This window comes from Aquarana catesbeiana, linkage group LG01 (genome assembly GCF_042186555.1).
Source record: "Aquarana catesbeiana isolate 2022-GZ linkage group LG01, ASM4218655v1, whole genome shotgun sequence".
Classification (NCBI taxonomy): Eukaryota; Metazoa; Chordata; class Amphibia; order Anura; family Ranidae; genus Aquarana; species Aquarana catesbeiana.
This window is the reverse complement of record NC_133324.1, coordinates 598,631,985-598,656,841: the sequence shown is the minus strand read 5'-3', so window position 1 is coordinate 598,656,841 and position 24,857 is coordinate 598,631,985. Positions and strand designations below refer to the sequence as shown.

The following is a 24,857-nucleotide window of genomic DNA, read 5'->3' as shown; positions in this document are numbered from 1 at the left end:
TGCTGACGGCACTGTGATTGGCCTAAGCATGCGGGTCATAGTGCATGCTTGGCCAATCATCAGAAAGCAATGCACTGCGATGTCGCAGTGCCTTATGGGGCATGACTCGCCGCTCGAATTTGGCGCGAACGCCCCATAACGTGCGTATTTCAACGAACGATCGAACAGCCAGTGTTTGAGTCAAACTCATATTTGACCCGAACATAAAGCTCATCCCTTCTGGTTTGCGGCAGTCTAGAAGGCTCTTTATCACTCTGGGAACCCCTGAGACCTTCAAAGTTGTTCCTCAGATACCACACTATTAGTCTGAGGGTTTCTACATGAGGGTGCCGAATTTGTCCCCTGCGTGACCAGATCCACCCTGGTCGGGGGATATATGGTGAGCCTCTTTAGGCTGGAGAACCAGGCTCTCCTCAGCCAAAATGGAGCTCAGAATAAGGTCCATCTTCTCGCTCAAGAACTTCTGTAGAACTGCAGATATTAGTCTTACTGGAGGAAAGGCATAGCAAAGGCTGAACTCCCATGCATTGGCAAAGGCACCTATTCCCTTGGCTCGATCCTGTGGATGCAGTGAGAACTTGGCTACCTTCTTGTTGGTCTTTGAGGCAAAGCGATCCACCTCTGGTCGGCCCCAAGACCACATGATGTCCTTGAACACCTCCAGGTTGAGTGACCATTCCTCCTGTCTCACCTGCTGGCGGCTTAGAAAATCTGCTAGAGAATTCTGGGTCTCTTAAGTGGACAGCAACCAACGAAGCCAGGTTTCGTTCGGCCCAGCCAAAAATCTTGCCTGCTATCAGTTGCAAGGAAGGACTCCTGTCCCCCCACTGGTTTATATATGCGACTGCTGTCGCATAGTCCATACGCACCTGAAAGTGATGTCCCCCGATAAGTGACTGGAAGGCCTCTAGAGCCTTCTGGATTGCCAGCAGCCCACTCTGGTTCAAGGTACGCCTGGCTTCCACTGGAGACCAAGCCCCCTGAGCCAGGTTGTCGTCCAAGTGGGCCCCCCAGCTAAAAGAACTGGTGTCTGTTACCACCACCAGAGCTGTCGATCTGGAACACAGAAGTCCCGTCTAGTGTGTGACGGGCTCACCGCCACCACAGCGACCTCTTGACTCTGGCCTTTAGGAGCATACATTGGTCCAACGTCTGCTGGTCACCATCCCAGCAACTTATGAACTTGCCTGAGGGCTTTATGTGGGAATAAAATCCTTGGGGACCCACTGACCTACCAGCTCCCCTAAAAGCAGACTGAGAGCCTGTGCCTTTTTCCGATCTCTAGGTAACGGGGTGACAAGAAAACTGGAAGGGGGATTTCGAATTGAAGTCCAACTTGTAGCTGTTCTTTATGATCTCTAAGATGAATGGACTTGAAGTTGCTGGAGTCCACTGTGGAAGGACGTCCCCCAACCTTCCTCCCACTGGGAGGCAGGAGTCTTTGGGGCTTTGTGGAGGGTTAAATAGGATTCCTCCTATTCCTCATCCCTTGGTGACCTGTCCAGTGCTTTTTGCTGTCTCTCTCCTGCTGGGTCTGCCCTCTGCCTTCTTCCTGAGTCTGCAGCTGTGTTAACCAGCACTGCCAAGTTCCTGGCAACGCAGGTGGCTGCTAGGGCTGGCTTCAGACTAGCATCCCTGGAAGAAGCATCGCAGACGCACATCTCCCCCCCCCCCCCACTCATGGGGTTATCAAAAGCCAAATCGGTTTTCTTAGAAACTTTGGCAAGCGGTGCATCCAAATTAAGAGTCTTGTTCCAAGGGTGGGCTGCATCCTTCTTGAAAAGGGAACCAGCAGTTGAGGCTGCCTGAGAAAGGTCTCTTTTCAGGATGCTCCCACTCCAGCAAGATTGACTCCACCAGAGATTTGTGTACAGGGAATACCCTGGCCTTCTGTGCACTGGACCCTTCATACATGAGGTCGTGCTTTGAAAGTTGTACCGACTCCTCTCTAATTTCAAAAGCATCATAGATCGCTTTGAGCAAGTCCCCCACATCTTTCAGCGACAAGCTGTACCTGGAACCCCTGGAGGAATCATCCTCACCATCTAAATCAGAGCCCCGAGTCTGCCTGAGAGGAGGCCAGCAACCTGGGTTCCTTTTCCCTAACCTCATCATCCTGCCCTGGATAGGGACGTAGTGGGACCCTGCATCCTATCCCTCATCCCTTTATAAGACTGGAAAATGGATGCAATCGCATCCTTAATGGACGAAAGAATCTTATGATACACTGGGGGTTGTTTACTAAAGGCAAATCCACTTTGCACTGCAAGTGCACTTGGAAGTAAAGTTGCTGTAGATCTGAGGGGGACACGCAGGGAAAATAAAAACCAGCATTTTAGCTTGCGCACGATTGGATGATAAAATCAGAGCTTCACCTCATTTCAGATCTTCAGCGACTGCACTTACAAATGCACTTTCAGTGCACTTGTAGTGCAAAAGTGGATTTGCCTTTAGTAAATCAATCCCACTGTCACTGAATCATCCCTGACCAGACTACTGACACATTCAGGGCAAAGTGGCTTTTCCCACACAAACGGCACTTCTTGGAGGCTGCATATGGGCTTTAACCTAAAAGCCAAAAAAACAAACAAAAATGCCCACAAGTGTCTGCCCCTGACCCGCACTGTGCTTGGGGTCTATCAGAGGAGGGGGGGGGGTGGGAGAGAAAAAAAAAAAAATATCCGCCCCAGAGTAAGCAATGGTCACCCTTCCCCACGCTTACCTGGGTGGTGCCGGTGCCTGAGGAACCGAAGTTCACTGCCTGTACTGCTGCAGTTCCCTCCATCACTCCTTAGTGTCCCCCACAGCCTCCGCTGGCTCCCAGATGTCTGTGCTGTCTGAGCCGGCTTGGAGCGCAGTAGCCCCATCTCTGACGCACATACTTCCTCCCTGCTCTGAACCTAGTTTCTCCCAAGCGAACAGGAGTCTCTAGCTCACCGCATGCCCAGCCAGAAGATACTGTAGCTGCTGACTAAAAGGACACTTGCCTGTCAATGGATCCAGTGCCACCCTCACCCGAGCCGGTTCTTCACTGGTCTTCATATCCCCAGTGCTGGCATGTTAACTAAAGGAAAGCCAGCTGCAACTCCATGAAGCTTCACACTGTGCATGCATGAGCTGCACTTTGTGAATTGCCCTGCAGCCTTCTGGGACCTATGATGTGTACTTCTGATCTCCTAGGCCAGTGATGGCAAACCTTGGCACCCCAGATGTTTTGAAACTACATTTGCCATGATGCTCGTGCACTCTGCAGTGTAGCTGAGAATCATGAGAAATGTAGTTCCAAAACATCTGAGAGTGCCAAGGTTCACCATCACTGTCCTAGGCAATTCCCTTGATCAATGGTTACAAAACACTTTCTAGTATTGATACACAGCAGCCATTGTAAGCATGCAATAGATACATTCAGGAACACCACTCCGGCATTGCAAACTGGCAGGTTAAATGGTTTTGCAATTGTAGACCAAAAAAAAAAAATTGCCACAGTAATTTTTAAAAATGCTAGTGTCTGGCATTCTAATGCAATACTTCACTAACCCAGAACAAATATGCACATCAAGAACTTCATTTACTGCACGCTTGTTCCAAGGTCAGCAATAGTAAAGAAGCAAGGGATTTGATGTAGCTTTAACAGATGCCTCCATACTAGTTTTAGTGGCGCTTTACCGCTGTTTAGGCAGCGCTTTTCAGCCCCAAGAAGGGGTTAAAAGGGGTTCTGAAGCGCTGCCCATTCATTTCAATGGAAAAAAGCAAAAGAGAAGCGCCTCCGGGTCAGAATCAGTTTTAAAGCCTTATTATACAAAACGAGTATGTCCACTTACATGGATAAAAGGCAAGTAGAGCACAGATCCCTCTGGTAGTGATGTCGCTGCGTGTATGCCTGTGAATCAGCTCATGTCCGGGGGAGAGAGGGGAGACAAGCAGGTTGTGTGTACTCCGTCCCTGGGATGAGAACGAGGCTTGGCTCGTGTGAGTGGTGGAACGCAGGCCTCCAACGCAGTGACGTCATAAGCAGTGCAACGACGTTTTGGCGCATGCACACTGTATCACAGGCACGCGCCTTCTTCAAACATTGAGGATAAAGGCTCGTAGGAGCCTTATATGTGCCCAGTGGGGGAGCCATCTAGTGGAGATTGCTGTATTATAACGCAACCTAAATAGAAAGGCTCCACCAAAAATAAATAAAAAGGAAGTATAATATGATCTATTAAAATATAAATGAGAGGGGGAAAAGGAGGGGGGGGGGGCGCCGTGAGGAATTAAAGTGAAAATTAAAAATTGTATGTGTATAAAAAAGAACTAATAAAAAAGGTATACAGTGGGGCAAAAAAGTATTTAGTCAGCCACCAATTGTGCAAGTTCTCCCACTTAAAAAGATGAGAGAGGCCTGTAATTGTCATCATAGGTATACCTCAACTATGAGAGACAAAATGTGGAAACAAATCCAGACAATCGCACTGTCCTATTTTTTAAAGAATTTAATTGCACATTATGGTGGAAAATAAGTATTTGGTCAATATCAAAAGTTCATCTCAATACTTTGTTATATATCCTTTGTTGGCAATGACAGAGGTCAAACGTTTTCTGTAAGTCACACACTGTTGCTGGTATGGTGGCCCATTCGGTCACCTACAAACAAGCAAGATTTCTGGCTCTCACAGACCTGTATCTTCTTCTTTAAGAGGCTCCTCTGTCCTCCACTCATTACCTGTATTATTGGCACCTGTTTGAACTTGTTATCAGTATAAAAGACACATGTCCACAACCTCAATCAGTCACATTCCAAACTCCACTATGGTGAAGACCAAAGAGCTGTGGAAGGACACCAGAAACAAAATTGTAGACCTGCACCAGGCTGGGAAGACTGAATCTGCAATAGGCAAGCAGCTTGATGTGAAGAAATCAACTGTGAGAGCAATAATTAGAAAATGGAAGACACACAAGACCACTGATAATCTCCCTCGATCTGGGGCTCCACGCAAGATCTCACCCAGTGGGGTCAAAATGATCACAAGAACGCTGAGCAAAAATCCCAGAACCACACGGGGGGACCTAGTGAATGACCTGCAGAGAGCTGGGACCAACGTAACAAAGGCTACCATCAGTAACACACTATACCGCCAGGGACTCAGATCCTGCAGTGCCAGATGTGTCCCCCTGCTTAAGCCAGTACATGTCCGGGCCCGTCTGAGTTTTGCTAGAGAGCATTTGGATGATCCAGAAGAGGATTGGGAGAATGTCATATGGTCAGATGAAACCAAAGTAGAACTGTTTGGTAGAAACACAACTCGTCATGTTTGGAAGAGAGAGAATGCTGAGTTGCAACCAAAGAACACCATACCTACTGTGAAGCATGGGGGTGGCAACATCATGCTTTGGGGCTGTTTCTCTGCAAAGGGAACAGGACGACTGATCCGTGTACATGAAAGAATGAATGGGGCCATGTATCGTGAGATTTTGAGTGCAAACCTCATCCCATCAGCAAGGGAATGAAGATGAAACAAGGCTGGGTCTTTCAGCATGACAATGATCCCAAACACACACACACAACACTGAAGGAGTGGCTTCGTAAGAAGCATTTCAAGGTCCTGGAGTGGCCTAGCCAGTCTCCAGATCTCAACCCCATAGAAAACCTTTGGAGGGAGTTGAAAGTCCGTGTTGCCCAGCGACAGCTCCAAAACATCACTGCTCTAGAGGAGATCTGCATGGAGGAATAGGCCAACATACCAGCAACAGTGTGTGACAACCCTGTGAGGACTTACAGAAAACGTTTGACCTCTGTTATATATCCTTTGTTGGCAATGACAAAGTATTGAGATGAACTTTTGATATTGACAAAATACTTATTTTCCACCATAATTTGCTAATAAATTCTTTCCAAATCAGACAATGTGATTGTCTGGATTTGTTTTTGTCTCTCATAGTTGAGATATACCTATGATGACAATTACAGGCCTCTCTCATCTTTTTAAGTGGGAGAATTTGCACAATTGGTGGCTGACTAAATACTTTTTTGCCCCACTGTATGTGTGCATATGTATAAACTGACCTCTGCAGAGCCACTGTATGCAGACGGCAGTATATAGATAATTTTATCGGAGTAGGCATGATAATAAGAACAATTCATGAGGGACGTAACAGAAAAAAATGGGTAAGCATTTTGGACCATTTTTACAATAAACAATATGGAGCATAATGAGCATAAAAAATGACTGATTACTAGGTGAAAATAATAATAATAATAATAATAATAATAACGACAGAAAAAAGGAGAGGGGGAAAGAAAGAACAAAATTAATGCAGATCTATGATAAATCAGGTTCCCTATATGTATGTGTGTTTACACAAGAATTTATCATGAATTGGATTATTTATAAGATTAAAAGCATATGTATATTTGTCTCTCTCTATAATATTACTGAGAAACAACAGGATAAAAGGAGGAGGACTACGAGGGAAAGAAATCAGTGAAGGATCATGATAGAATCGTAGATAGCTCCAGGGTCTCATTGATTCCCCCTGGTGACAAAGTGTCAAGGGAATATATCCAGTATGTTTCTCGTTCACACAGCCTAAAAAACCTTTCTGCTTCAGAGAGATTTTTCGGCATTTGTTCCAAAACCCACACTTTTAGGCCATGAGTAGAACATTGTTGACATTTTGAAAAATGTCGGGGGACACTATGTTTATCTTTCCCTTCCTCAATCTTCCTACGATGTTCGCCAAACCTTTGTCTTAAAGGGCGAATGGTGTGGCCTACATATAGTAGGTGGCAGGGGCAGTACAGACAGTAGACCACAAAATCAGATGAGCAGTTGTAAAACTCATTGATGTCATAAGTCTCGCCCTTAGTGGAAAAATGTTTCTGGCCATGTTCCACAAAGCTTTTCTGCACTGAAACATGCCATGTAGTGGAAGTAGGCATGGGCTGGGCAGTGTGAACAAGGGTTTTAGTTTACTGGGAGCAACTTTATTTTTGACATTCAGTGCTCTTCTATAGGTAACAATGGGGAATTTGGGTAATAGAGTCTTTAGATGGGGATCCTCCAGAAGTATTGGCCAATGCCTCTTGAGGATAGTTTCCATTTTTTTTATGATCCCGGTGAAATCTGGTGATAAAGTGAACAGACTGATTAGTGGCTTCTTTTTTCTTACCCTGTGCAGGAGTATCTGCTAGATAATACATATATGCATCTTGGATAAGTGATTCAGGATATCCCTTATCCCTCAATTTGGCACTAAGCAAGCTATTTTCTTTGACGTAATCTAGATGGTTAGTACAGTTACGTTTAAGGTGACAAAATTGTCTTCTTGGAATGCTATTCTTCTACTGATGGTGGTGACAACTTTTACAATGCAGAAGTGAATTGCCGGCTGTGGGTTTGGAGTAATTTCTAGCGTGTATGGTATCACCATCGTGATAAAGCTCCAAATCCAAAAACACCAATTTTTCTGCATTGGAAACATGGGTGAACCTGAGGCCATGGGGGTTGTTGTTACAATGGTGGACAAATTCCATTGTATCCTGAGGAGAACCACTCCAGATGATTATAATATCATCTATGTACCTGCCATAGAATACAAGATACTTGGAATAGGGGTTGTTATCCCATATATACTGGTGTTCCAAAAGACCCATGGCCAGATTTGCATACGAGGGTCCTGATGTTAGGCTATCAATAGCTGCTATGATAGGCCTACCTGGAGGATTATCCAGGCTTTTGTGGACCTTCGGAAAATGGTAGAAATATGGGGTACAGTAAAAGTCTTTGATAAGGAATGAGGCTTCAGACTTTTCTAGAATGTGGGATTTAGTTGCCCTTTCTATTAAGAGGTTTAATTCCAATTTGTACTTGGGAAGGGGATCCTTGGTAAGTTTTCTGTATGTGGAGGTATCCGCTAGAAGACAATGCGCTTCGTTGATATAATTGTCTCGGTCCATGATGACAACCCCTCCCCCCTTGTCTGCTGTCTTAATGATTAAATCCTTATTGTCAGCAAGAGATTTTAGGGTGAGTGAGTTGTCCTAAGTTGGGATTGCATGGGGATGGATGGGAGCATAATTTTTTTATATCGGCGAATACCATATTGTAAAACGTTGTAATGTGTGGACCTTTGGACTGATACGGATAAAAAATGGATTTGGGTTTTAAATAGGAGTATTGCACTGGCGGTGACGTGGATAAGTGTTGTGGATATAATTCCAAATTGGAAAAGATGCCATCTAGATTAAGTTCCTCCAGTTGTTCCATCATGTCAATATCAAAATTGAACTCGACAGATGTGGTCTGTGATGAAGTGGATTTATCAATATGAAAAATCTTGGTAGCCTCAGGGTGTTTCGTTTTTTGAATGTCAAAGAATCTTTTAGGTGTGAGTTGTCTTATGTATTTATTCAGGTCTTTGAACAACACATAAGGATCTGGCTTTGTGGTGGGGGCAAAATTAAGGCCCCTACTAAGTAATGTAATTTCTGCAGGGGAAAGAACCTGTTTCGAAAGATTAAAAATCTTTATAGTTTCCGAAGTATGGAATGGTTCTTTCTTCTGCTTGCGTCGTCCCCTTCTGCAGCCTCTCCATCGTGTTTTCTTTTTTGTGGAGCTGCTGGAGATGGGTTCATTACTAAAAAAGGATCACTAGCCAAAGGGTAATGACCCATGTCTACCGATAATTGAGATCCAAAACCGAGGAGGTTCTGATTAGAAATAGAACAAGGGAGTGTGGGGTGGATCTGTTGTTGAATGGAAGATGTGGAATTGGATCTGGGAATAACTGTAACTTCTGTTGAGGATGAAGAAGCACTGGCTTTATTGTTAGCAGGTTCCACACGTGGTGGAAATTGTGGTGTTGTAACTGAATCTGAATGAGAAAAAGTCGCCGAATGCTTGTTCGACAAAATAATAGAGTGAGTGTGTTGGGAAGCTTGGCACTCAGATATACTAGGTGAGACGAGTGATGGAATAGTCACTCTATTTCTATTGTAAAATTTGAGTAAATCTCTACATAGTTTACTTTGTCCTTTGTTGGTGTCTTCCTGTCGTTTATTCACGATGGACTTTTTTAGTGGTTTTGTGAGGAGTGCTAGGTCTCAACTTTTGTGATTTACTTAAGCGAGGCAGCTTGGAAATATATGATGGGGAACGGGATGGAGGGTGAAATGGAACGGGTTTAGGCAATGAGAGAAGCGGTGGGATATTGGAGGTATTGTGGGCAATGAGAGTAGAGATGGGATGTTGGTAATACTCTGAGGTTGAGATAAAGGTACATGACGTGAGTGCAAATAGGATGGGTAAGGTGTGGGAGATTTGATCATCCATGTGAAGACTCTATTATGCGTATAGTCATTGAGATCTCGCCAAAATTTACCTAGCTTGGTTTTCAAAAGGTCATCATCAAGTTTTTGGGTGTTCTTTTTAAGGATATCCAACCAAGATAGGGGAACTGGCTGACCCATTTCCCGCATCTCCTTGGATAATGTTTGTACTTGGTCGGAGAGTTTTTCATATTTGGCCATTCTATGTCTAATTAGAATGTCAATCCACTTGGTGGTCCCAAATTCCGAGATATTAAACCATTCTTTGGCTTCCTCAGGCCCAAGAAAGGAACAATCTTTAATTATCCTTAAGCCCCTAGGTGAGATTCTATTTTCCAAATACTTGTTCAGAAAATATTTATCCCACCATTGAAGGCTGGTGGAGTGCATCAAGCATTCAAGTTTCTTGAATTTACCGCATAAGACATATCTGATATTCTTGCTAAGTACTGCATCGGCACTAAACAAGGAAGATGGTAAATAAGTATAAAGATCATGGAGAATGCTATACTTAGATGTTTCTATTTCCTCTAAGAAATCCATTATAAGTATCAGATAAGGGATGATAGATAAAAAACTGAGAAAGTAAGAAGGGGAATGAGTAATGGAAGACGGTACATATAAACCAGATGTATATGTTACTATGTATACATGTGGATGAGAGGTATATACATATATGTAAAAACGGAATGATAACAAATGAGAACAAATGCAGTAAATATACAATAACAGCAGCTGCAGCTAACAAGGCTTCAGGAAATAGTACTCTCCAGCAGCTCCACAAAAAAGAAAACACGATGGAGAGGCTGCAGAGGGGGACAACGCAAGCAGAGGAAAGAACCATTCCAAACTTTGGAAACTATAAAGATTTTTAATCTTTCAAAACAGGTTCTTTCCCCTGCAGAAATTACATTACTTAGTAGGGGCCTTAATTTTGCCCCCACCACAAAGCCAGATCCTTATGTGTTGTTCAAAGACCTGAATAAATACATAAGACAACTCACACCTAAAAGATTCTTTGGCATTCAAAAAACTAAACACCCTGAGGCTACCAAGATTTTTCATATTGATAAATGCACTTCATCACAGACCACATCTGTCGAGTTCAATTTTGATATTGACATGATGGAACAACTGGAACAATTTGGATTTATATACACAACACTTATCCACGTCACCGGCAGTGCAATACTCCTCTTTAAAACCCAAATCCATTTTTTATCCGTATCAGTCCAAAGGTCCACACATTACAACGTTTTACAATATGGTATTCGCCGATATAAAAAAATGATGCTCCCATCCATCCCCATGCAATCCCAACTTAGGACAACTCACTCCCCCAGAACATCAAGCCCTAAAATCTCTTGCTGACAATAAGGATTTAATCATTAAGACAGCAGACAAGGGGGGAGGGGATGTCATCATGGACCGAGACAATTATATCAAAGAAGCGCATCGTCTTCTAGCTCAGTGTTTCTCAACTCCAGTCCTCAAGGCGCCCCAACAGGTCATGTTTTCAGGATTTCCCTCAGATGAAACAGCTGTGGGAATTACTAAGGCAGTGAAACTGATCAAAGCACCTGTGCAAAATAATGAAAAACCTGAAAACATGACCTGTTGGGGTGCCTTGAGGAATGGAGTTGAGAAACACTGTTCTAGCGGATACCTCCACATACAGAAAACTTACCAAGGATCCCCTTCCCAAATACAAATTTGGAATTAAACCTCTTTATAGAAAGGGCAACTAAATCCCACATCCTAGAAAAATCTGAAGCCTCATTCCTTATCAAAGACTTTTACCATACCCCATATTTCTACCATATTCCGAAGGTCCACAAAAGCCTGGATAATCCTCCAGGTAGGCCTATCATAGCAGCTATTGATAGCCTAACATCAGGACTTTCTAAAAATATAGACCACTACCTTCAGCCGTTGGCTCAGGGCCTCCAGTCCTATATCAGGGACGGTACTCATCTTTTGGAGTCACTTGTTCCATATACTTGGAATAATGACTATACCTGGCTGTCATTGGACGTCAGTTCCTTGTATACATCTATCCCACACAATTTTGGTCTCACAGCCCTCCGTCATTTTCTGTTCCAAGATCAGTATATGAATGATAGACAAGCTACATTCATTTTGGACTGTGCTGAATTTTGTCTTGAACACAATTTCACTTTTGACAATTTTATGTTCAAGTACAAGGCACTGCGATGGGTGCCAACTTCGCCCCCTCATATGCAAATCTGGCCATGGGTATTTGGGAACACCAGTATATATGGGATAACAACCCCTATTCCAGGTATCTTGTATTCTATGGCAGGTACATAGATGATATTATAATCATCTGAAGTGGTTCTCCTCAGGATACATTGGAATTTGTCCATCATTGTAACAACAACCCCCATGGCCTCAGGTTCACTCATGTTTCCAATGCGGAAAAATTGGTGTTTTTCTATTTGGAGCTTTATCACGATGGTGATACCATACACACTAGAAATTACTCCAAACCCACAGCCGGCAATTCACTTCTGCATTATAAAAGTTGTCACCACCATCAGTGGAAGAATAACATTCCAAGAGGGCAATTTTGTCGCCTTAAACGTAACTGTACTAACCATCTAGATTACGTCAAAGAAAGTAGTGTGCTTAGTGCCAAATTGAGGGATAAGGGATATCCTGAATCACTTATCCAAGATGCATATATGTATTATCTAACAGATACTCCTGCACAGGGTAAGAAAAAAGAAGCCACTAATCAGTCGGTTCGCTTTATCATCAGATTTCACCGGGATCACAAAAAAAATGGAAACTATCCTCAAGAGGCATTGGTCAATACTTCTGAAGGCTCCCCATCTAAAGACTCTATTACCCAAATTCCCCATTGTTACCTATAGAAGAGCACTGAATGTCAAAAATAAAGTTGCTCCCAGTAAACTAAAACCCTTGTTCACACTGCCCAGCCCACGCCTACTTCCACTACATGGCATGTTTCAGTGCAGAAAAGCTCTGTGCAAAACCTGCAAATTTGTGGAACATGGCCAGAAACATTTTTCCACTAAGGGCAAGACTTATGACATCAATGAGTTTTACAACTGCTCATCTGATTTCGTGGTCTACTGTCTGTACTGCCCCTGCCACCTACTATATGTAGGCCGCACTATTCGCCCTTTAAGACAAAGGTTTGGCGAACATCGTAGGGAGATTGAGGAAGGGAAAGATAAAAACAGTGTCCCCCGCCATTTTTCAAAATGTCAACAAGGTTCTACTCATGGCCTAAAAATGTGGGTTTTGGAACAAATCCCGAAAAATCTCTCTGAAGCAGAAAGGTTTTTTAGGCTGTGTGAACGAGAAACATATTGGATATATTCCCTCGACACTTTGTCACCAGGGGGAATCAATGAGACCCTGGAGCTATCTACCATTCTATCATGATCCTTCACCGATTTTTCCCTCGTAGTCCTCCTTTTATCCTGTTGTTTCTCAGTAATATTATAGAGAGAAAAATATACATATGCTTTTAATCCTATAAATAATCCAATTCATGATAAAAAATTCTTGTGTAAACACACATACATATAGGGAACCTGATTTATCATAGATCTGCATTAATTTTGTTCTTTCTTTCCCCCTCTCCCTTTTTCTATCGTTATTATTTTCACCTAGTAATCAGTCATTTTTTATGCCCATTATGCTCCATATTGTTTATTGTAAAAATGGTCCAAAAATGCTTACCCGTTTTTTCTGTTACGTCCCTCATGAATTGTTCTTATTATCATGCCTACTCCGATAAAATTATCTATATACTGCCGTCTGCATACAGTGGCTCTGCAGAGGTCAGTGTATACATATGCACATATATACCTTTTTTTTTAGTTCTTTTTTCATACACAATTTTTAATTTTCATTTTAATGCCTCACGACGCCCCACTTTCCCCCCCTCTCATTTATATTTTAATAGATCATATTATACTTCCTTTTTATTTATTTTTGGTGGAGCCTTTCTATTTAGGTTGCGTTATAATACACAATCTCCACTAGATGGCTCCCCCACTGGGCACATATAAGGCTCCTATAAGCCTTTATCCTCAATGCTTGAAGAAGGCGTGCGCCTGTGATATACAGTGCGCATGCGCTGAAACGTCGTCGCACTACCTGTAAGTCCATTTGCCCAGCCGTGCCATTCTGCCGAAGTACATTGGCGTGCGCCGGTCGGGAAGGGGTTAATTTTGTTCTGTAATAAAAATCTTGTAATTTCATACATACTGTGGAGTATTGTAATTATTTTTCTCTTTCGCTGGCACCCTTAAAAATCCCATCAAATAATTTCCCTTGTCTACACTTATCTAAAAACTACACTTTATTAAAAAAAAAAAAAAAAAGTTTTTATTATTTAAAAAACGGACCAGTGTGCAAACATACATTTTTGAGATTTTCTTGCGCTAAAGTGCTGATATAGATATATTTTTAACTGTAATATGCAGTTTTCAGCCAAGTGCATCCTGCATTTTTGGTACCAAAATTTTAATTTGGTGCACCTCTTTTTTTTTTTTTTTTTTTTTTAAATAACACCCACACAAAACCAGCTGTCAACAAAAAGTCCAGCGCACACACTTTATTTGCTTCACCTTTATTACATTTAGCTTTAAAAACATCATCACAATTCTTAAAAAAAAAAAAAAAAAAAAAAAAAAAATATATAATACACAAATCTATTTTTCCACTCGTGATTATAAAGTGCATATTTCTAACCCCCCCCCCCCCATGACATGTACAAAATTTTCTTCTTAAAACACCAGCATGCAGAGGAGAAAAAAAAAAAAAAAAAAAAAAATAAACACATTTATGTACATCAAACAAGGCACTTCTAGTTTGAAGACACTAGGGGTTGAGTTAAACATCTCTGCAAACATTCACAGAAGGCAATCTCATCTTACAACTGAAAGATCCTTCCTTTGCCCTCTGTTTTTTGGCTATCAAAAGTTTCAAGTTCAAGAACTTATGTTACATGTACTCTGTTACTGTTCCTCTGCACCAGAAGACTGATTAGGAAAAAGGTATAGAGTATGTTGTACAGTTTAATGTTACTGATAAAATACTGGTCTTTAAACATACTGAAAAAAAAAAAAAAAAAAAAAAAAAAAAAAAAAAAGTAAATTGTGCAATCTTGAAAATGCCAAACATAAATCAGGGTCAACTTGAGTCACTAAGATGTAATTTCCAATTCACCACTTATAAAATGGGCTGGAAAAGCATCAGAAAGCTCATGGTTATCCAAGTTTTCCAGTCTTGGACAGGGGGATTTATTTACTAAAGGCAAATCCACTTTGCACTACAAGTGCAGTCGCTGTAGATCAGAGGGGACATGCAAGGAAAATAAAAAACAGCATTTTAGCTTGCACGTGATTGGATGATACAAATCAGCAGAGCTTCACCTCATTTCAGATCTTCCGCTCAGATCTACCGTGACTGCACTTCCAAGTGCACTTGCAGTGCAACATGGATTTGCCTTTAGTAAATAAACCCCATAGTCTGCTAAAAGGCATTTTGCAGTTGTCTTCAGTAAACCTAGAATCAATACTAAAGTTACATTTCAAACTGCCCCGGGTACTTTCCACCATAAATTCAGGAGACATTAGAAAAGCAATAAAGATAAAGTTACTAAAACTTAACGCAGATACAGTTGTCGGTACAGTGTCTGCATCACTGAGTAGTGTATTAAGTGGCCACTCAAGAAACTAAAACCCTCCACAAATACAGGGAACTATGCAACAGTTAAAAAAAAAAAAAAAAAAGGGGGGGGGGGGGCTAGGGGAGAAAACCCTCATACAAGCAGCCTTAAAAGATCAGCTAAATAGTGCATGGAAAGTATGCAGTGAATGATCAAAGTGTACAGTTTAAGGCACATATTCATAAGTGACTTTTAAACAGGGAAAGAAGAAGAAAAAAAAAAAAAAAAGTTTCACAAAATTGATTTGGAGTAAAAGCACATAAAGCTGTTTATCAAATCAAGAAAACAGCAATAGTCATGTGAAACCCATGAGAGGCCTACAATGTACAGGACTTGTGCAAACACCAGATGTGACCTATTAAACAGATGCACAGGGCAAGATGGTACTAATGAAAATTAGATACCTTGGTTCTAGCCGATTTAACACGTTTTACCAGTAGTAAAAAAAAAAAACAAAAAAAAAAAAAAAACACACCTCAATTGGAGCCATGTACACATTTCTTCCAAAAACCTATGCTAGAACACAGCTCCATTAGGACAACACAGGTACTGCATTAGATGCATAGGACTTTTTTAGGGAAAGAAAACCATAACAAAGATGAAGGATTATGTAGAACAGAACTAAAGCAGCATTAGGAAGGTAAAAGTTTAGCAGCATCTTCCCGTTTTGACTCCATTCATTTTAAAGAACGCGCTACTTTGGACATTTTAAGGGATGTCAGTCATCAATTTACAATTTCACGGTAATCTAGTATATGTCCTGAAATCTGGTTCAGCTCATCATGTGTGAAATTCCACAATGTTTGGACTGGCATCATAACAGTTCTTCATACTTTAGTAGTAGGGCCCTTGTTTATCAAACCCAGAGTAGCTAGACCACTCTGGAAATATACCATAAGAGCACCTGGGACTCCCAAACTGATCCAAAGAAAGGTGATAATCAGGTTCACAGTGGCGGTTTTGAAAGTCAGACCGAACAATTCTGTAATTTTGTCCTTTATTACTATCCCAGTAGGTTTTACCATTACATTCAAAACAGACTGCAAATTCTATCCTCCCTTGAGGCTTAATATCATCTGGAAGAACAAGATCAAATGAGAATGTGTCCCTATCAGTCCCTGCATAAGTGTCTTTAACATAGTGGCATTCGTGGTCCGTAAAGCTCTGCCATGAATTGCACGTCATTCTTAATTTGACGCTTTTCTCAAAGGCAAGATTCTTGACCTTTATAGTGCCAACAAGGGCCCGCTCTTTGAGCGAACAATTTTCAAGACAAACACTGTCTGCCTGGAGGCGGTTCCTGAAGTCCAGGTAATCTGCAGCAGGTTGTTCAAAGTCCAAAACCATATGTTCCTTCTCTACAGTGGTCAGATTGACTATGTTGTCAATCAGTTCTGTGATGTTAAAGGGAATCTCCAGGGGGTCATCAAGCTCTGAATAGACTTTTACCATAGTAAGGGATAGCCCTCTACTGTCTGCAAAGGAAACCCGCTTTTTCACTTTATTTTCTTGGTTCTTTAGCTCCGTTAGCAAGGTTTTGTCATTTGGTTGAATACATGGCCTCAGTGGCTTATTCATTTTTGGAGCAATCCTGTATTCCAGATGGTCCCTTTTTAACGCAGTTGAACCCAAATAGAACTTCATAGCAATGTCCACTGCCATGGTTGTCTTATAAGGAAACAAGTCCAGATAACTAGAAAACAAAATAGGAAAAAAAAAAAAGTGAAATTTCAAAAGAAATATTTTTTCTCCCTTTCTTTTAAAAAATGACCAGTAGCAGGGTAGCATATTGAAAATTCATAGAGTATTAAACACAAAAGCAAACACTATTGCAGCTTACCAATTCTTAGATGCGATGGCTGCATTAATTTTTTTAGGCATTTTACTTGGTGATCTGCCCAGCAAGTCTCTCATTTTCAACAGAACAAGCTGTTCTGCAGATGTAGTGGTTACAGGGTTGAGACACACCATTTACCACCGACAGGTTAAAAACGGTAAGCTTTTTGGTAAAACATATCCCAATAGGGAAAAAAATGGTTTGCTGTAAATGCTTATAAAGTGTGAGCTGGAGTAACCCTTCAATTTGTCAGTGTATTTAAACCTAATACATCCAACAATCCCCCCCCAGATTAACCAAGCTTATATCTAAAAGGAGTCCTCTGTGCTCATTCATCCACAGTGGAGGTGCATTACTGGTCAGATCACCAGGTGAAAAACAGAAGGAAAAAAGCCTAGAAGAAAAAACAAATGCAGCCACATCTACCAGGGTGGGCAAATATAAGCAGGTTAAAAAAACTTGAGTAACTTTTAAAGTTACTTGCTGCACTCAGGACTGCCCATTACATAAATCAGGAAGTTAACCTGCCTGGCCACATGCAGGCTAGAATCAAAACATAAGTGGCACATCAACCAATGCAAACGGTCTTCTACACGTAGGCATTTAATCTTGGTTTGTAAATGCTAAATCAGGGCACTGGTTTCAGCAATCCTCCAAAGCAAGCAGGACTGTCAAAAAACAATCTGACATTCGGCCCGTGCATAGGGGGGTTGGGAAATTGGCCCTGTCAGAACACAATAAGACAGCAGGGGAGAGCCGCTGTACTAGAAATTTGATGTTAGTACAGTGGCTCTGACCTGTCAAGTTTTTTTTTTTTTTTGTTTAGCCCGCTGGGGTGAACAAAAATAAATAGGAGAGATATAGATATTTATTATATCTCTATACATACACACACACACATCCATCTAGTAGTGTGTACTAGGTTATAAAGCAGACCTTCACTCTGAGTGTAACCAACCCTCCCACAATTCCCAACACCCCCACCTAGGTGAGAAGGGCATTGTGCAAGGACGGCACTCAGCAGAATTCCAGGACATCCCGTGCGTGTGTGAGTCCAGCTTGACTTGCACAGATGTTCTGCAGGGCTCTGCCAGATGATCGATAATGGCAGTGCTTGAGGAGAGAGTAGCAGATCCACAATCAAGGGGACACGAGTTCATCTTTAATTTGAGTGTAGGCATTTTAGTTGCCATATTTGCAACTTGATTTGTCAAAAATAAAAAAGATTTTCCATTGAGTTGGGTTATTTGGTCTTCTTCCAGGTTACACATGAGGGGTGCGTTTTAGAAAGCAGGCAGTTTATGGAAAAGAAAAAAAAAAAAAAAAAAAAAAAAAAAAAAAAAAAAAAAAAAAAAAAAAACCTACTACAAAAATTTCCTTGATACAGAGAATATGATAATGCTGTGAAAGGAAAGCAGAGCCTGATGGTTGCCCATTACATCTGGTTCCTATCTCCGCCTCATTAACATGTTAATGACTTTTTATTAAATTTGTTCATTAAATAAAATTTTAGACCCAATGCCATCACTGGGCCTCTGCTTCTATATGCAATCCAGGCAGATTTTGGCTAGTAGGAGGGACCAGCAAATGCTGTACATACCTTTCTGACAACAGCACAGTACCCTGCCTCCGTGCTCCACTGAAGAGCCCTCAGCCATGTTGCAAGCAGTAGGCTGGCTCAGGAGAGGAGTTATGCATATAATATGACATTTAATGTGTGGGTGTCAGTATGGAACAGTGGATGTTTCTAGGCAGACTGCATTTGCTGCAGAGCCTTAGTGATTGAAAAAAATTAAATTAAATGAAAAGCAGACCAAGGACAGTCAGGCTGGGGAGAAAAATTCTAGATGAGCTTGGATATCCACTAGTTCAGAAATACGAGACTGACTTGCTGCAGCTTCTAATGCACACTGTGAGAAGCTTAGTGTTCAGGAAGATCAGATGCTCCTCAATACTCGAACATATGGGTTATATTCTTTGCTCCAAAAGCTGGTGGAAGATTTAGCGATTCTAAAAGGCTGGAATCTTTTTTTAGGTTATACTTGCCTGCTCTATGCAATGGTTTTGCACAGAGCAGCCGTGATAATCTTTTTGGGTCCCCCGCCAGTAAAACAAGCATTCTGCCTTTAGAGTGACTGCTAGAAAAGGGAACACTGAGGTATATTTGTTGCTTTGCCCATGCAGGGCAAAGCACAGTTATTTAAGGCTTCGCATGACTAAGGTACTAAGCTGAATATCACTTCAGTTAAATGGGGTTTCAGAGCAGTGAGTGCCCATTTATTTACACACTAGGACTGCCACCCTGCAAGACGGTTTGCAATGCGTTTCAGCTGTTGCACAGTAGATACACCTATGGCACTATGCACTTGTGAGGCTTTCCTATGCTACCTGGACAATTTTCAAAGTATCCAGAAGCTGTATTTTAGTAAGCCATCAAAAGATGTGGCATTTATTCAACAGAATGTTAAAAACTACAAACAGTAACTTACAGTGTGGGTGCCATTTTATAACAGCCAAGCAAAAATGAATTAGTTTGGCAGCTTTGATTCTGTAATCTCATTGCACACCAAAACATTTCATCTTAGCTCGTTAATTACATTTCCTGCCAAGTGTACATGTCCAAAACATATATAAGGATGTTTAATAAGGTATTTTAATACTTTGAGGGACAGATCTTAAACAATGGGTTGATTTTGTCATAAGACTTTTGTAGTCCGAACAATACAATTTCTGTTAGGTTAAAATGACCATGACACTTCTGCTCAATTTTACCTACAGAAATTCTCAGGAAGTCCCCAAAAACCCAGGTGGACATATTAGTGATAGAAAGCAAGTTCCATAGCTGACTTCTACTGTAAAATTGGCTATTAAATTCTGGAACAGAGGCTGGGAACATAATTCATATTTTTGTGTGTGTGTGTGTCAATTGAGAGGCTTGGAAATGAGATAATGGAAGGCCATAATGAAAACATGTTGAGAGCTCGTTTCAAGGTCATGCCAACCTGGAGCTCCAGCAAACCACCCCATTCCTTAATGTATCAATCCCCATTTATTGCCTTTTGATCTGATGCTTTGGGGATAGGAAAGAAATTATATATACGCCAAAGTGACCTGTCCACTTTACAGGATGGATTATGAAAAGGTTTTTCCAGCAAATATGAACTGAAGAATAAAGTCTACAGGGTTTGAAAAAAAACAAAAAAAAACATTCATTACCTGGTTGAGCTCATCGGTGATGTAATCCAGGGCATTGAAAGTCATGTGAAAAGCCAAATTTAAAGATGAAAAGAAACGAAGTCTGGACAGCAAGGAATATTTAAAAAAATAAAAAAGCGAAGTGGTCCTATGTCTGTAGAGAGAAAAGCGGAAATTAACTACACGTATGCAGTAACACACCCCTCTCCTCTTATGCATTGTAATGTGAACGTTCTGTGTCAGCTTTCGGTTTCATATGAACCGTCATGTCACTACCACCTAGTGGCCAGCAGAATGTGTCTACATCTCATTCCAAATCCTGAATCTGCCAGAGGGGAAAAAAAAAAAGGGAAGGATCTCTGAAACATTTCATATAATTTGCTACATTCACATGGTTGGGGGTTATAGCATTAAGTAGCCATGTTTTGGTCTCTGTTCAGGCTCCTCTACTATCACTGAAGAGTAGACATAATGATCAGGGAGCATTTGGCATTTACTACAACTAATGTATACATTGATCACATACACAAATGTCTAACCTATTTTATCTACTTTACTTTATCAGTCCTACAGACATTACTAAGGGAGAAGTTCACCCTCAAATTACAGAACACATTCCTTTCATAAAGGCATAGTGCCATGTTTGATGTCTGTCCATGCTCCAAGTGTCCTGCAGTCAGCATGGGAAACCCAAGGCTACTACCAGTGACAACCAAGAAACTCATGGTGTCAGTCAGCCTTTACCCCATCCATGCCAACTACATCCTGTGATTGCAAAGCCTCACTAGAAACTGTTTAAATGCGTTTCCTCTCTGCCCATGCCATCTACCTTCAATCAACTTTCTTGAATCAGATAAAGCACCCTTTAGCTCCACTTAATGGGAGTTCTGATGCTTTAAACAGGGTGCTAATGCTTTCAGAAAGATTCAGTACTAGTAGCTGCCAGCTAGCAGGTTTAACCACTTCAATACTGGACAATTTCACCCCTTTCCTGAGCAGGCCAATTTTCACCTTTTAGAGTTCTCAGTTTGAATGACAATTACTCAGTCATGCAACGCTGAACTCAACATTTTTTGACAGATTGAGCTTTCTTTTGGTGGTATTTAATATTTTGCTATACATTATAAAAAAAAAAAAAAAAAAAAAAAAAAACACAACTTACAAAAATATATTCTGCTACATTTATTAGGTAAAGGATAATCCAAAAACATTATATATTTAGTCTGAGAAAGTTAGGCCTTGTACACACAGTACCATTGTTGGCCAACCGAGTGTCTTTTTGTCAAAGGGGAGTGTGCCATGATCTTGTCTTGCATACTAACGGTACACAATTGTCGTGCAACAAACACGGACGTAGTGACGTACTATGAGGAATTTCAGCTCTTGAGCACCACCCTTTGGGCCTCTTCTGCTAATTTCGTGTTTGGTGAGCATTGTTTCTAAGCATGCGCATTTGTACTTTCAACTTGTGTGACAGATTTGTGTACTGACCATAATAAATATCAGACAACAGACCGTTGTCCGACTTTCAGGCTAGTAAATTTGACGGACAACAATTGTCAAAAGGAGCGTACTAATGGTCAGATTTTAGGACAACAGTCTGTCAGACAATCCCCTGCCAACAATCGCATTGTGTGTACGAGGCTTCAGGGTCTAAAAATCTATGGTATATACACTGTATTTGAAAATTGATCAGTCCTAATGTACTGACAGCCTATGCCATTTCCTGGGGCTACAAAAAAACAAGGACAGTACAAATACCGCCAGAACAACCATTAAAGTGGTTGTAAACCCTTTTGTGCGAGTTTTACCTATAGGCAAGCCTAGAATAAGGCTTACTTACAGGTAGTGGAAATATCTCCTATACGTGCGCCGTTTAAGAGATACTTCACTTGTAGTGTGCTGATGATGTAATCGGCGCATGCGCTGTTAACGGACCTCCGTGCCGTTTCTTCCCCCAGAGTGTGTGGTTACTGACGGCTCCCACGCGTGGGAGTAACGTCACGCGGCTTCCGGACAGTCACAGAGCCGGAGAAGGAAGAGGGGTGAAGATGGACACAGCCTGCACAGGGTACAGCAATGGATTCCTTTGCAGGTAAGTGTCACATAATGGGCTAGTATGCAATACATACTAGCCCATTATGCTTTTAATTTGCAGGCTTTGCAGGGAGCAAAAGAGGGAGTAAAATCCATCGGGGGTTTACTTCCTCTTTAAGAGGCATGGTGGGTTTTTGAAGTTGTAATTTGTTGGAAAAAAAAAAACCTCAATTTGTTTACTTTTTTTCCTTTATACTGTCACCAGAGCAGTACAATTTCACCATAGTAACAGTCTACTGCCCTTGGGAAGAGATTAGGATTTTTTAAAAGTGATGATCACTATATAAGCAATCATTTTTACTTTGTGAATGGCATCCATTAATGTGCCATTGTGATAGCTGTAATTGGCCAAAGCGATCACACAGTACAAGTCCACTGCGATTGGCCCTGTACCATGTGATCAATCACAGATCACAAAAAATATCTATGAATGAAAGCCATTGTGTACAAGTGATGCATGATTGGTCAGAGCAATTACATGGTACCAAGGCTGGGCTGGTACAATGATCTGTGTTCCAATACAGGTCACAGACTGGGTCCCTGCACAGCTTCTAGAGCATGCACGAGGTGCACAACTGGGAGGACGTCCACCCAGGATAACCGTGCTCCTGCCTGGCTGTAGATTTATAATAGGCTGGGCAGGAGGTGGTTAAACAGCAGTCAGCTCGCCCAGTTTGATCTGTCTCAAACTAGAGCTGAAGGATGCTTTAAAAAGGATTCAAGAAAGCTGTGACATACCCAAAGATTCTGCCCACAGACACTGGCTGCCCCCTGCGATTTGCCCACAGACTCTGCCTCCCCCCCACTGCTGCACCATGAATGCACCCTGCCACATGCCCATAAGATCTGCCCGCTGTGACATGCCTGTCCCCTGTACCATGGATGTAGCCTACTGCATGCCCTTAGAATCTGCCGCCCCCGCCTGCTGCACCATGCCTGTCCTGGGTACCATGGACGCACCCTGCCGCATACCTATAGAATCTGTCCGCCCCTGCGACATGCCTGTCCCCTGTACCATGGATACACTCTGCTGCATGCCCATAGAATCGGCCCACCCCTGCGACATGCCTGTCCCTGTACCATGGATGCACTCTGCCGCATGCCCATAGGATCTGCCCGCTGCACCCTGTGACATGTCTGTCCCCTGTACCATGGATACACCCTGCTGCATGCCCATAGGATCTGCCCGCTGCACCCTGTGACATGTCTGTCCCCTGTACCATGGATACACCCTGCTGCATGCCCATAGGATCTGCCCGCTGCACCCTGTGACATGTCTGTCCCCTGTACCATGGATACACCCTGCTGCATGCCCATAGAATCTGCCCGCTGCACCATGCATGTGCCGCCCCCCCCACAACATGCCCACAGACTCTGCCCACCCCTGTAACATGCCTGACAGCTTAAGCACTGCATCCACTGATCATCATGTGTGGCCCCTTTGGTGATGCAAGGCGTCCCACCTAAAGTAAGTTGACCACCACTGATCCAATTCTTCCATATGGGGAAAGAAAAACAACAAAAAACACCCCAACAGGTGCAATACAAAACGCCAACAAGAAAATGTTAAAACTACTATGAGAGGGTTTACATTACGTGACATGAGGGCGGATGTATAGAAAAGATGACTTGCAATGTATCCAACCAGTAGAATAGTAGTAGCATTGGATCGCTGTCAAGTGTATGATTAGCAGACAGACAGGCACGTGTCTCCCCAGCACAGAGTGACAAGCTGACACACGCCTGGAGCCGGTAAGCCTGTGTAGGTAGAGGAGGCGTGTACAGCACACTGAACACCGGCATTCCGCTCAGCTGGGGCTAATACTCCGCTCCAACTTCACTCTCCTCTCCAACTTCACTCTCCTCTCATTCCAGCTCTCCTCAGGAAACAGAGCACACTGGCCCACACTGCACAGTGTAATACAAGTCTACACGTATTAGCAGGGAACTGAGCGCGTACCTTCCGTCGGTGTATCCTCGCTCACAGCAGCACACTATAGTCGGTGGAGGTGAGACTAGTGGACGGGGCAGAGTGCTGCAGTCAAGGGACTTCCCCATCCCGTCCTCCCGGCTCCATACATCCGCTCACCTCCAGCGACACCGCTAACTCCGCCCCCCCATACAGCGCTCTCATTGTTAAAGAAGCCGGTGTCCCATCCCACTCCGCGCTTCACGTGAACAGACCGAACCAGCCAATCATAGAGGGTCAGCTGTTGTGCACCAGCCAATTGGAGGTGAGAAGCTGCGCGCTGCTCTCCACGTGAACGCCTGTTCAGTCAGTAGTGGTGTAGTAGAGTCCAGAGGTATATATATGTGTGTGGGGGATGGGTGAGATATGACTGACTGATACAGACATGTGTTCAGGTTCATGTAGAACTGTCAGACACTGTAACCAGTTTAAGGGCTAGTTTACACTTACTTCAGACACGCTTTGTTAAAGAGGTAGTAAAGCCTGAAAAAAAAATACACACTGCAATACAAAGTCATAATGAGCTAGTATGCATAGCATACTAGCTCATTATGAATAACTTACCTCAGATCGAAGCGACCCTCATTCACCTCCTCCGCCGTCGCCATCTATCCTGGAGTGATTTCCGGGTATCGCGGCTCCGGCACCGTGACTGGCCGGAGCCGCGATGACGTCACTCCAGCGCATGTGCGCGGGTGCCATCAGTGACGGCATG

The 24,857-nt window shown here is 42.5% G+C and overlaps 1 protein-coding gene across 3 annotated transcripts; it reads right to left on the bottom strand.

Annotated features, from left to right (window-relative positions):
- Nucleotides 1–14,093: 14,093 nt before the first annotated feature.
- On the bottom strand, nucleotides 14,094–24,310 carry PPP1R3B (protein phosphatase 1 regulatory subunit 3B). Of its 3 annotated transcripts, none has more exons than XM_073598553.1 (3): nucleotides 24,134–24,310; nucleotides 20,098–20,230; nucleotides 14,094–16,737 (listed from the first exon to the last, which is right to left on the bottom strand). In XM_073598553.1, the coding sequence occupies exons 2-3, from the start codon at nucleotides 20,130–20,132 to the stop codon at nucleotides 15,879–15,881; spliced, it is 894 nt and encodes a 297-aa protein (XP_073454654.1). In that variant the 5' UTR covers nucleotides 20,133–20,230; nucleotides 24,134–24,310; the 3' UTR covers nucleotides 14,094–15,878. The 3 variants fall into 3 exon arrangements, with proteins under 3 accessions (XP_073454654.1, XP_073454664.1, XP_073454672.1); XM_073598563.1 differs by lacking the exon at nucleotides 24,134–24,310 and adding an exon at nucleotides 23,770–24,052; XM_073598571.1 differs by lacking the exon at nucleotides 24,134–24,310 and adding an exon at nucleotides 23,807–24,052.
- Between the last annotated feature and the right edge of the window lie 547 nt (nucleotides 24,311–24,857).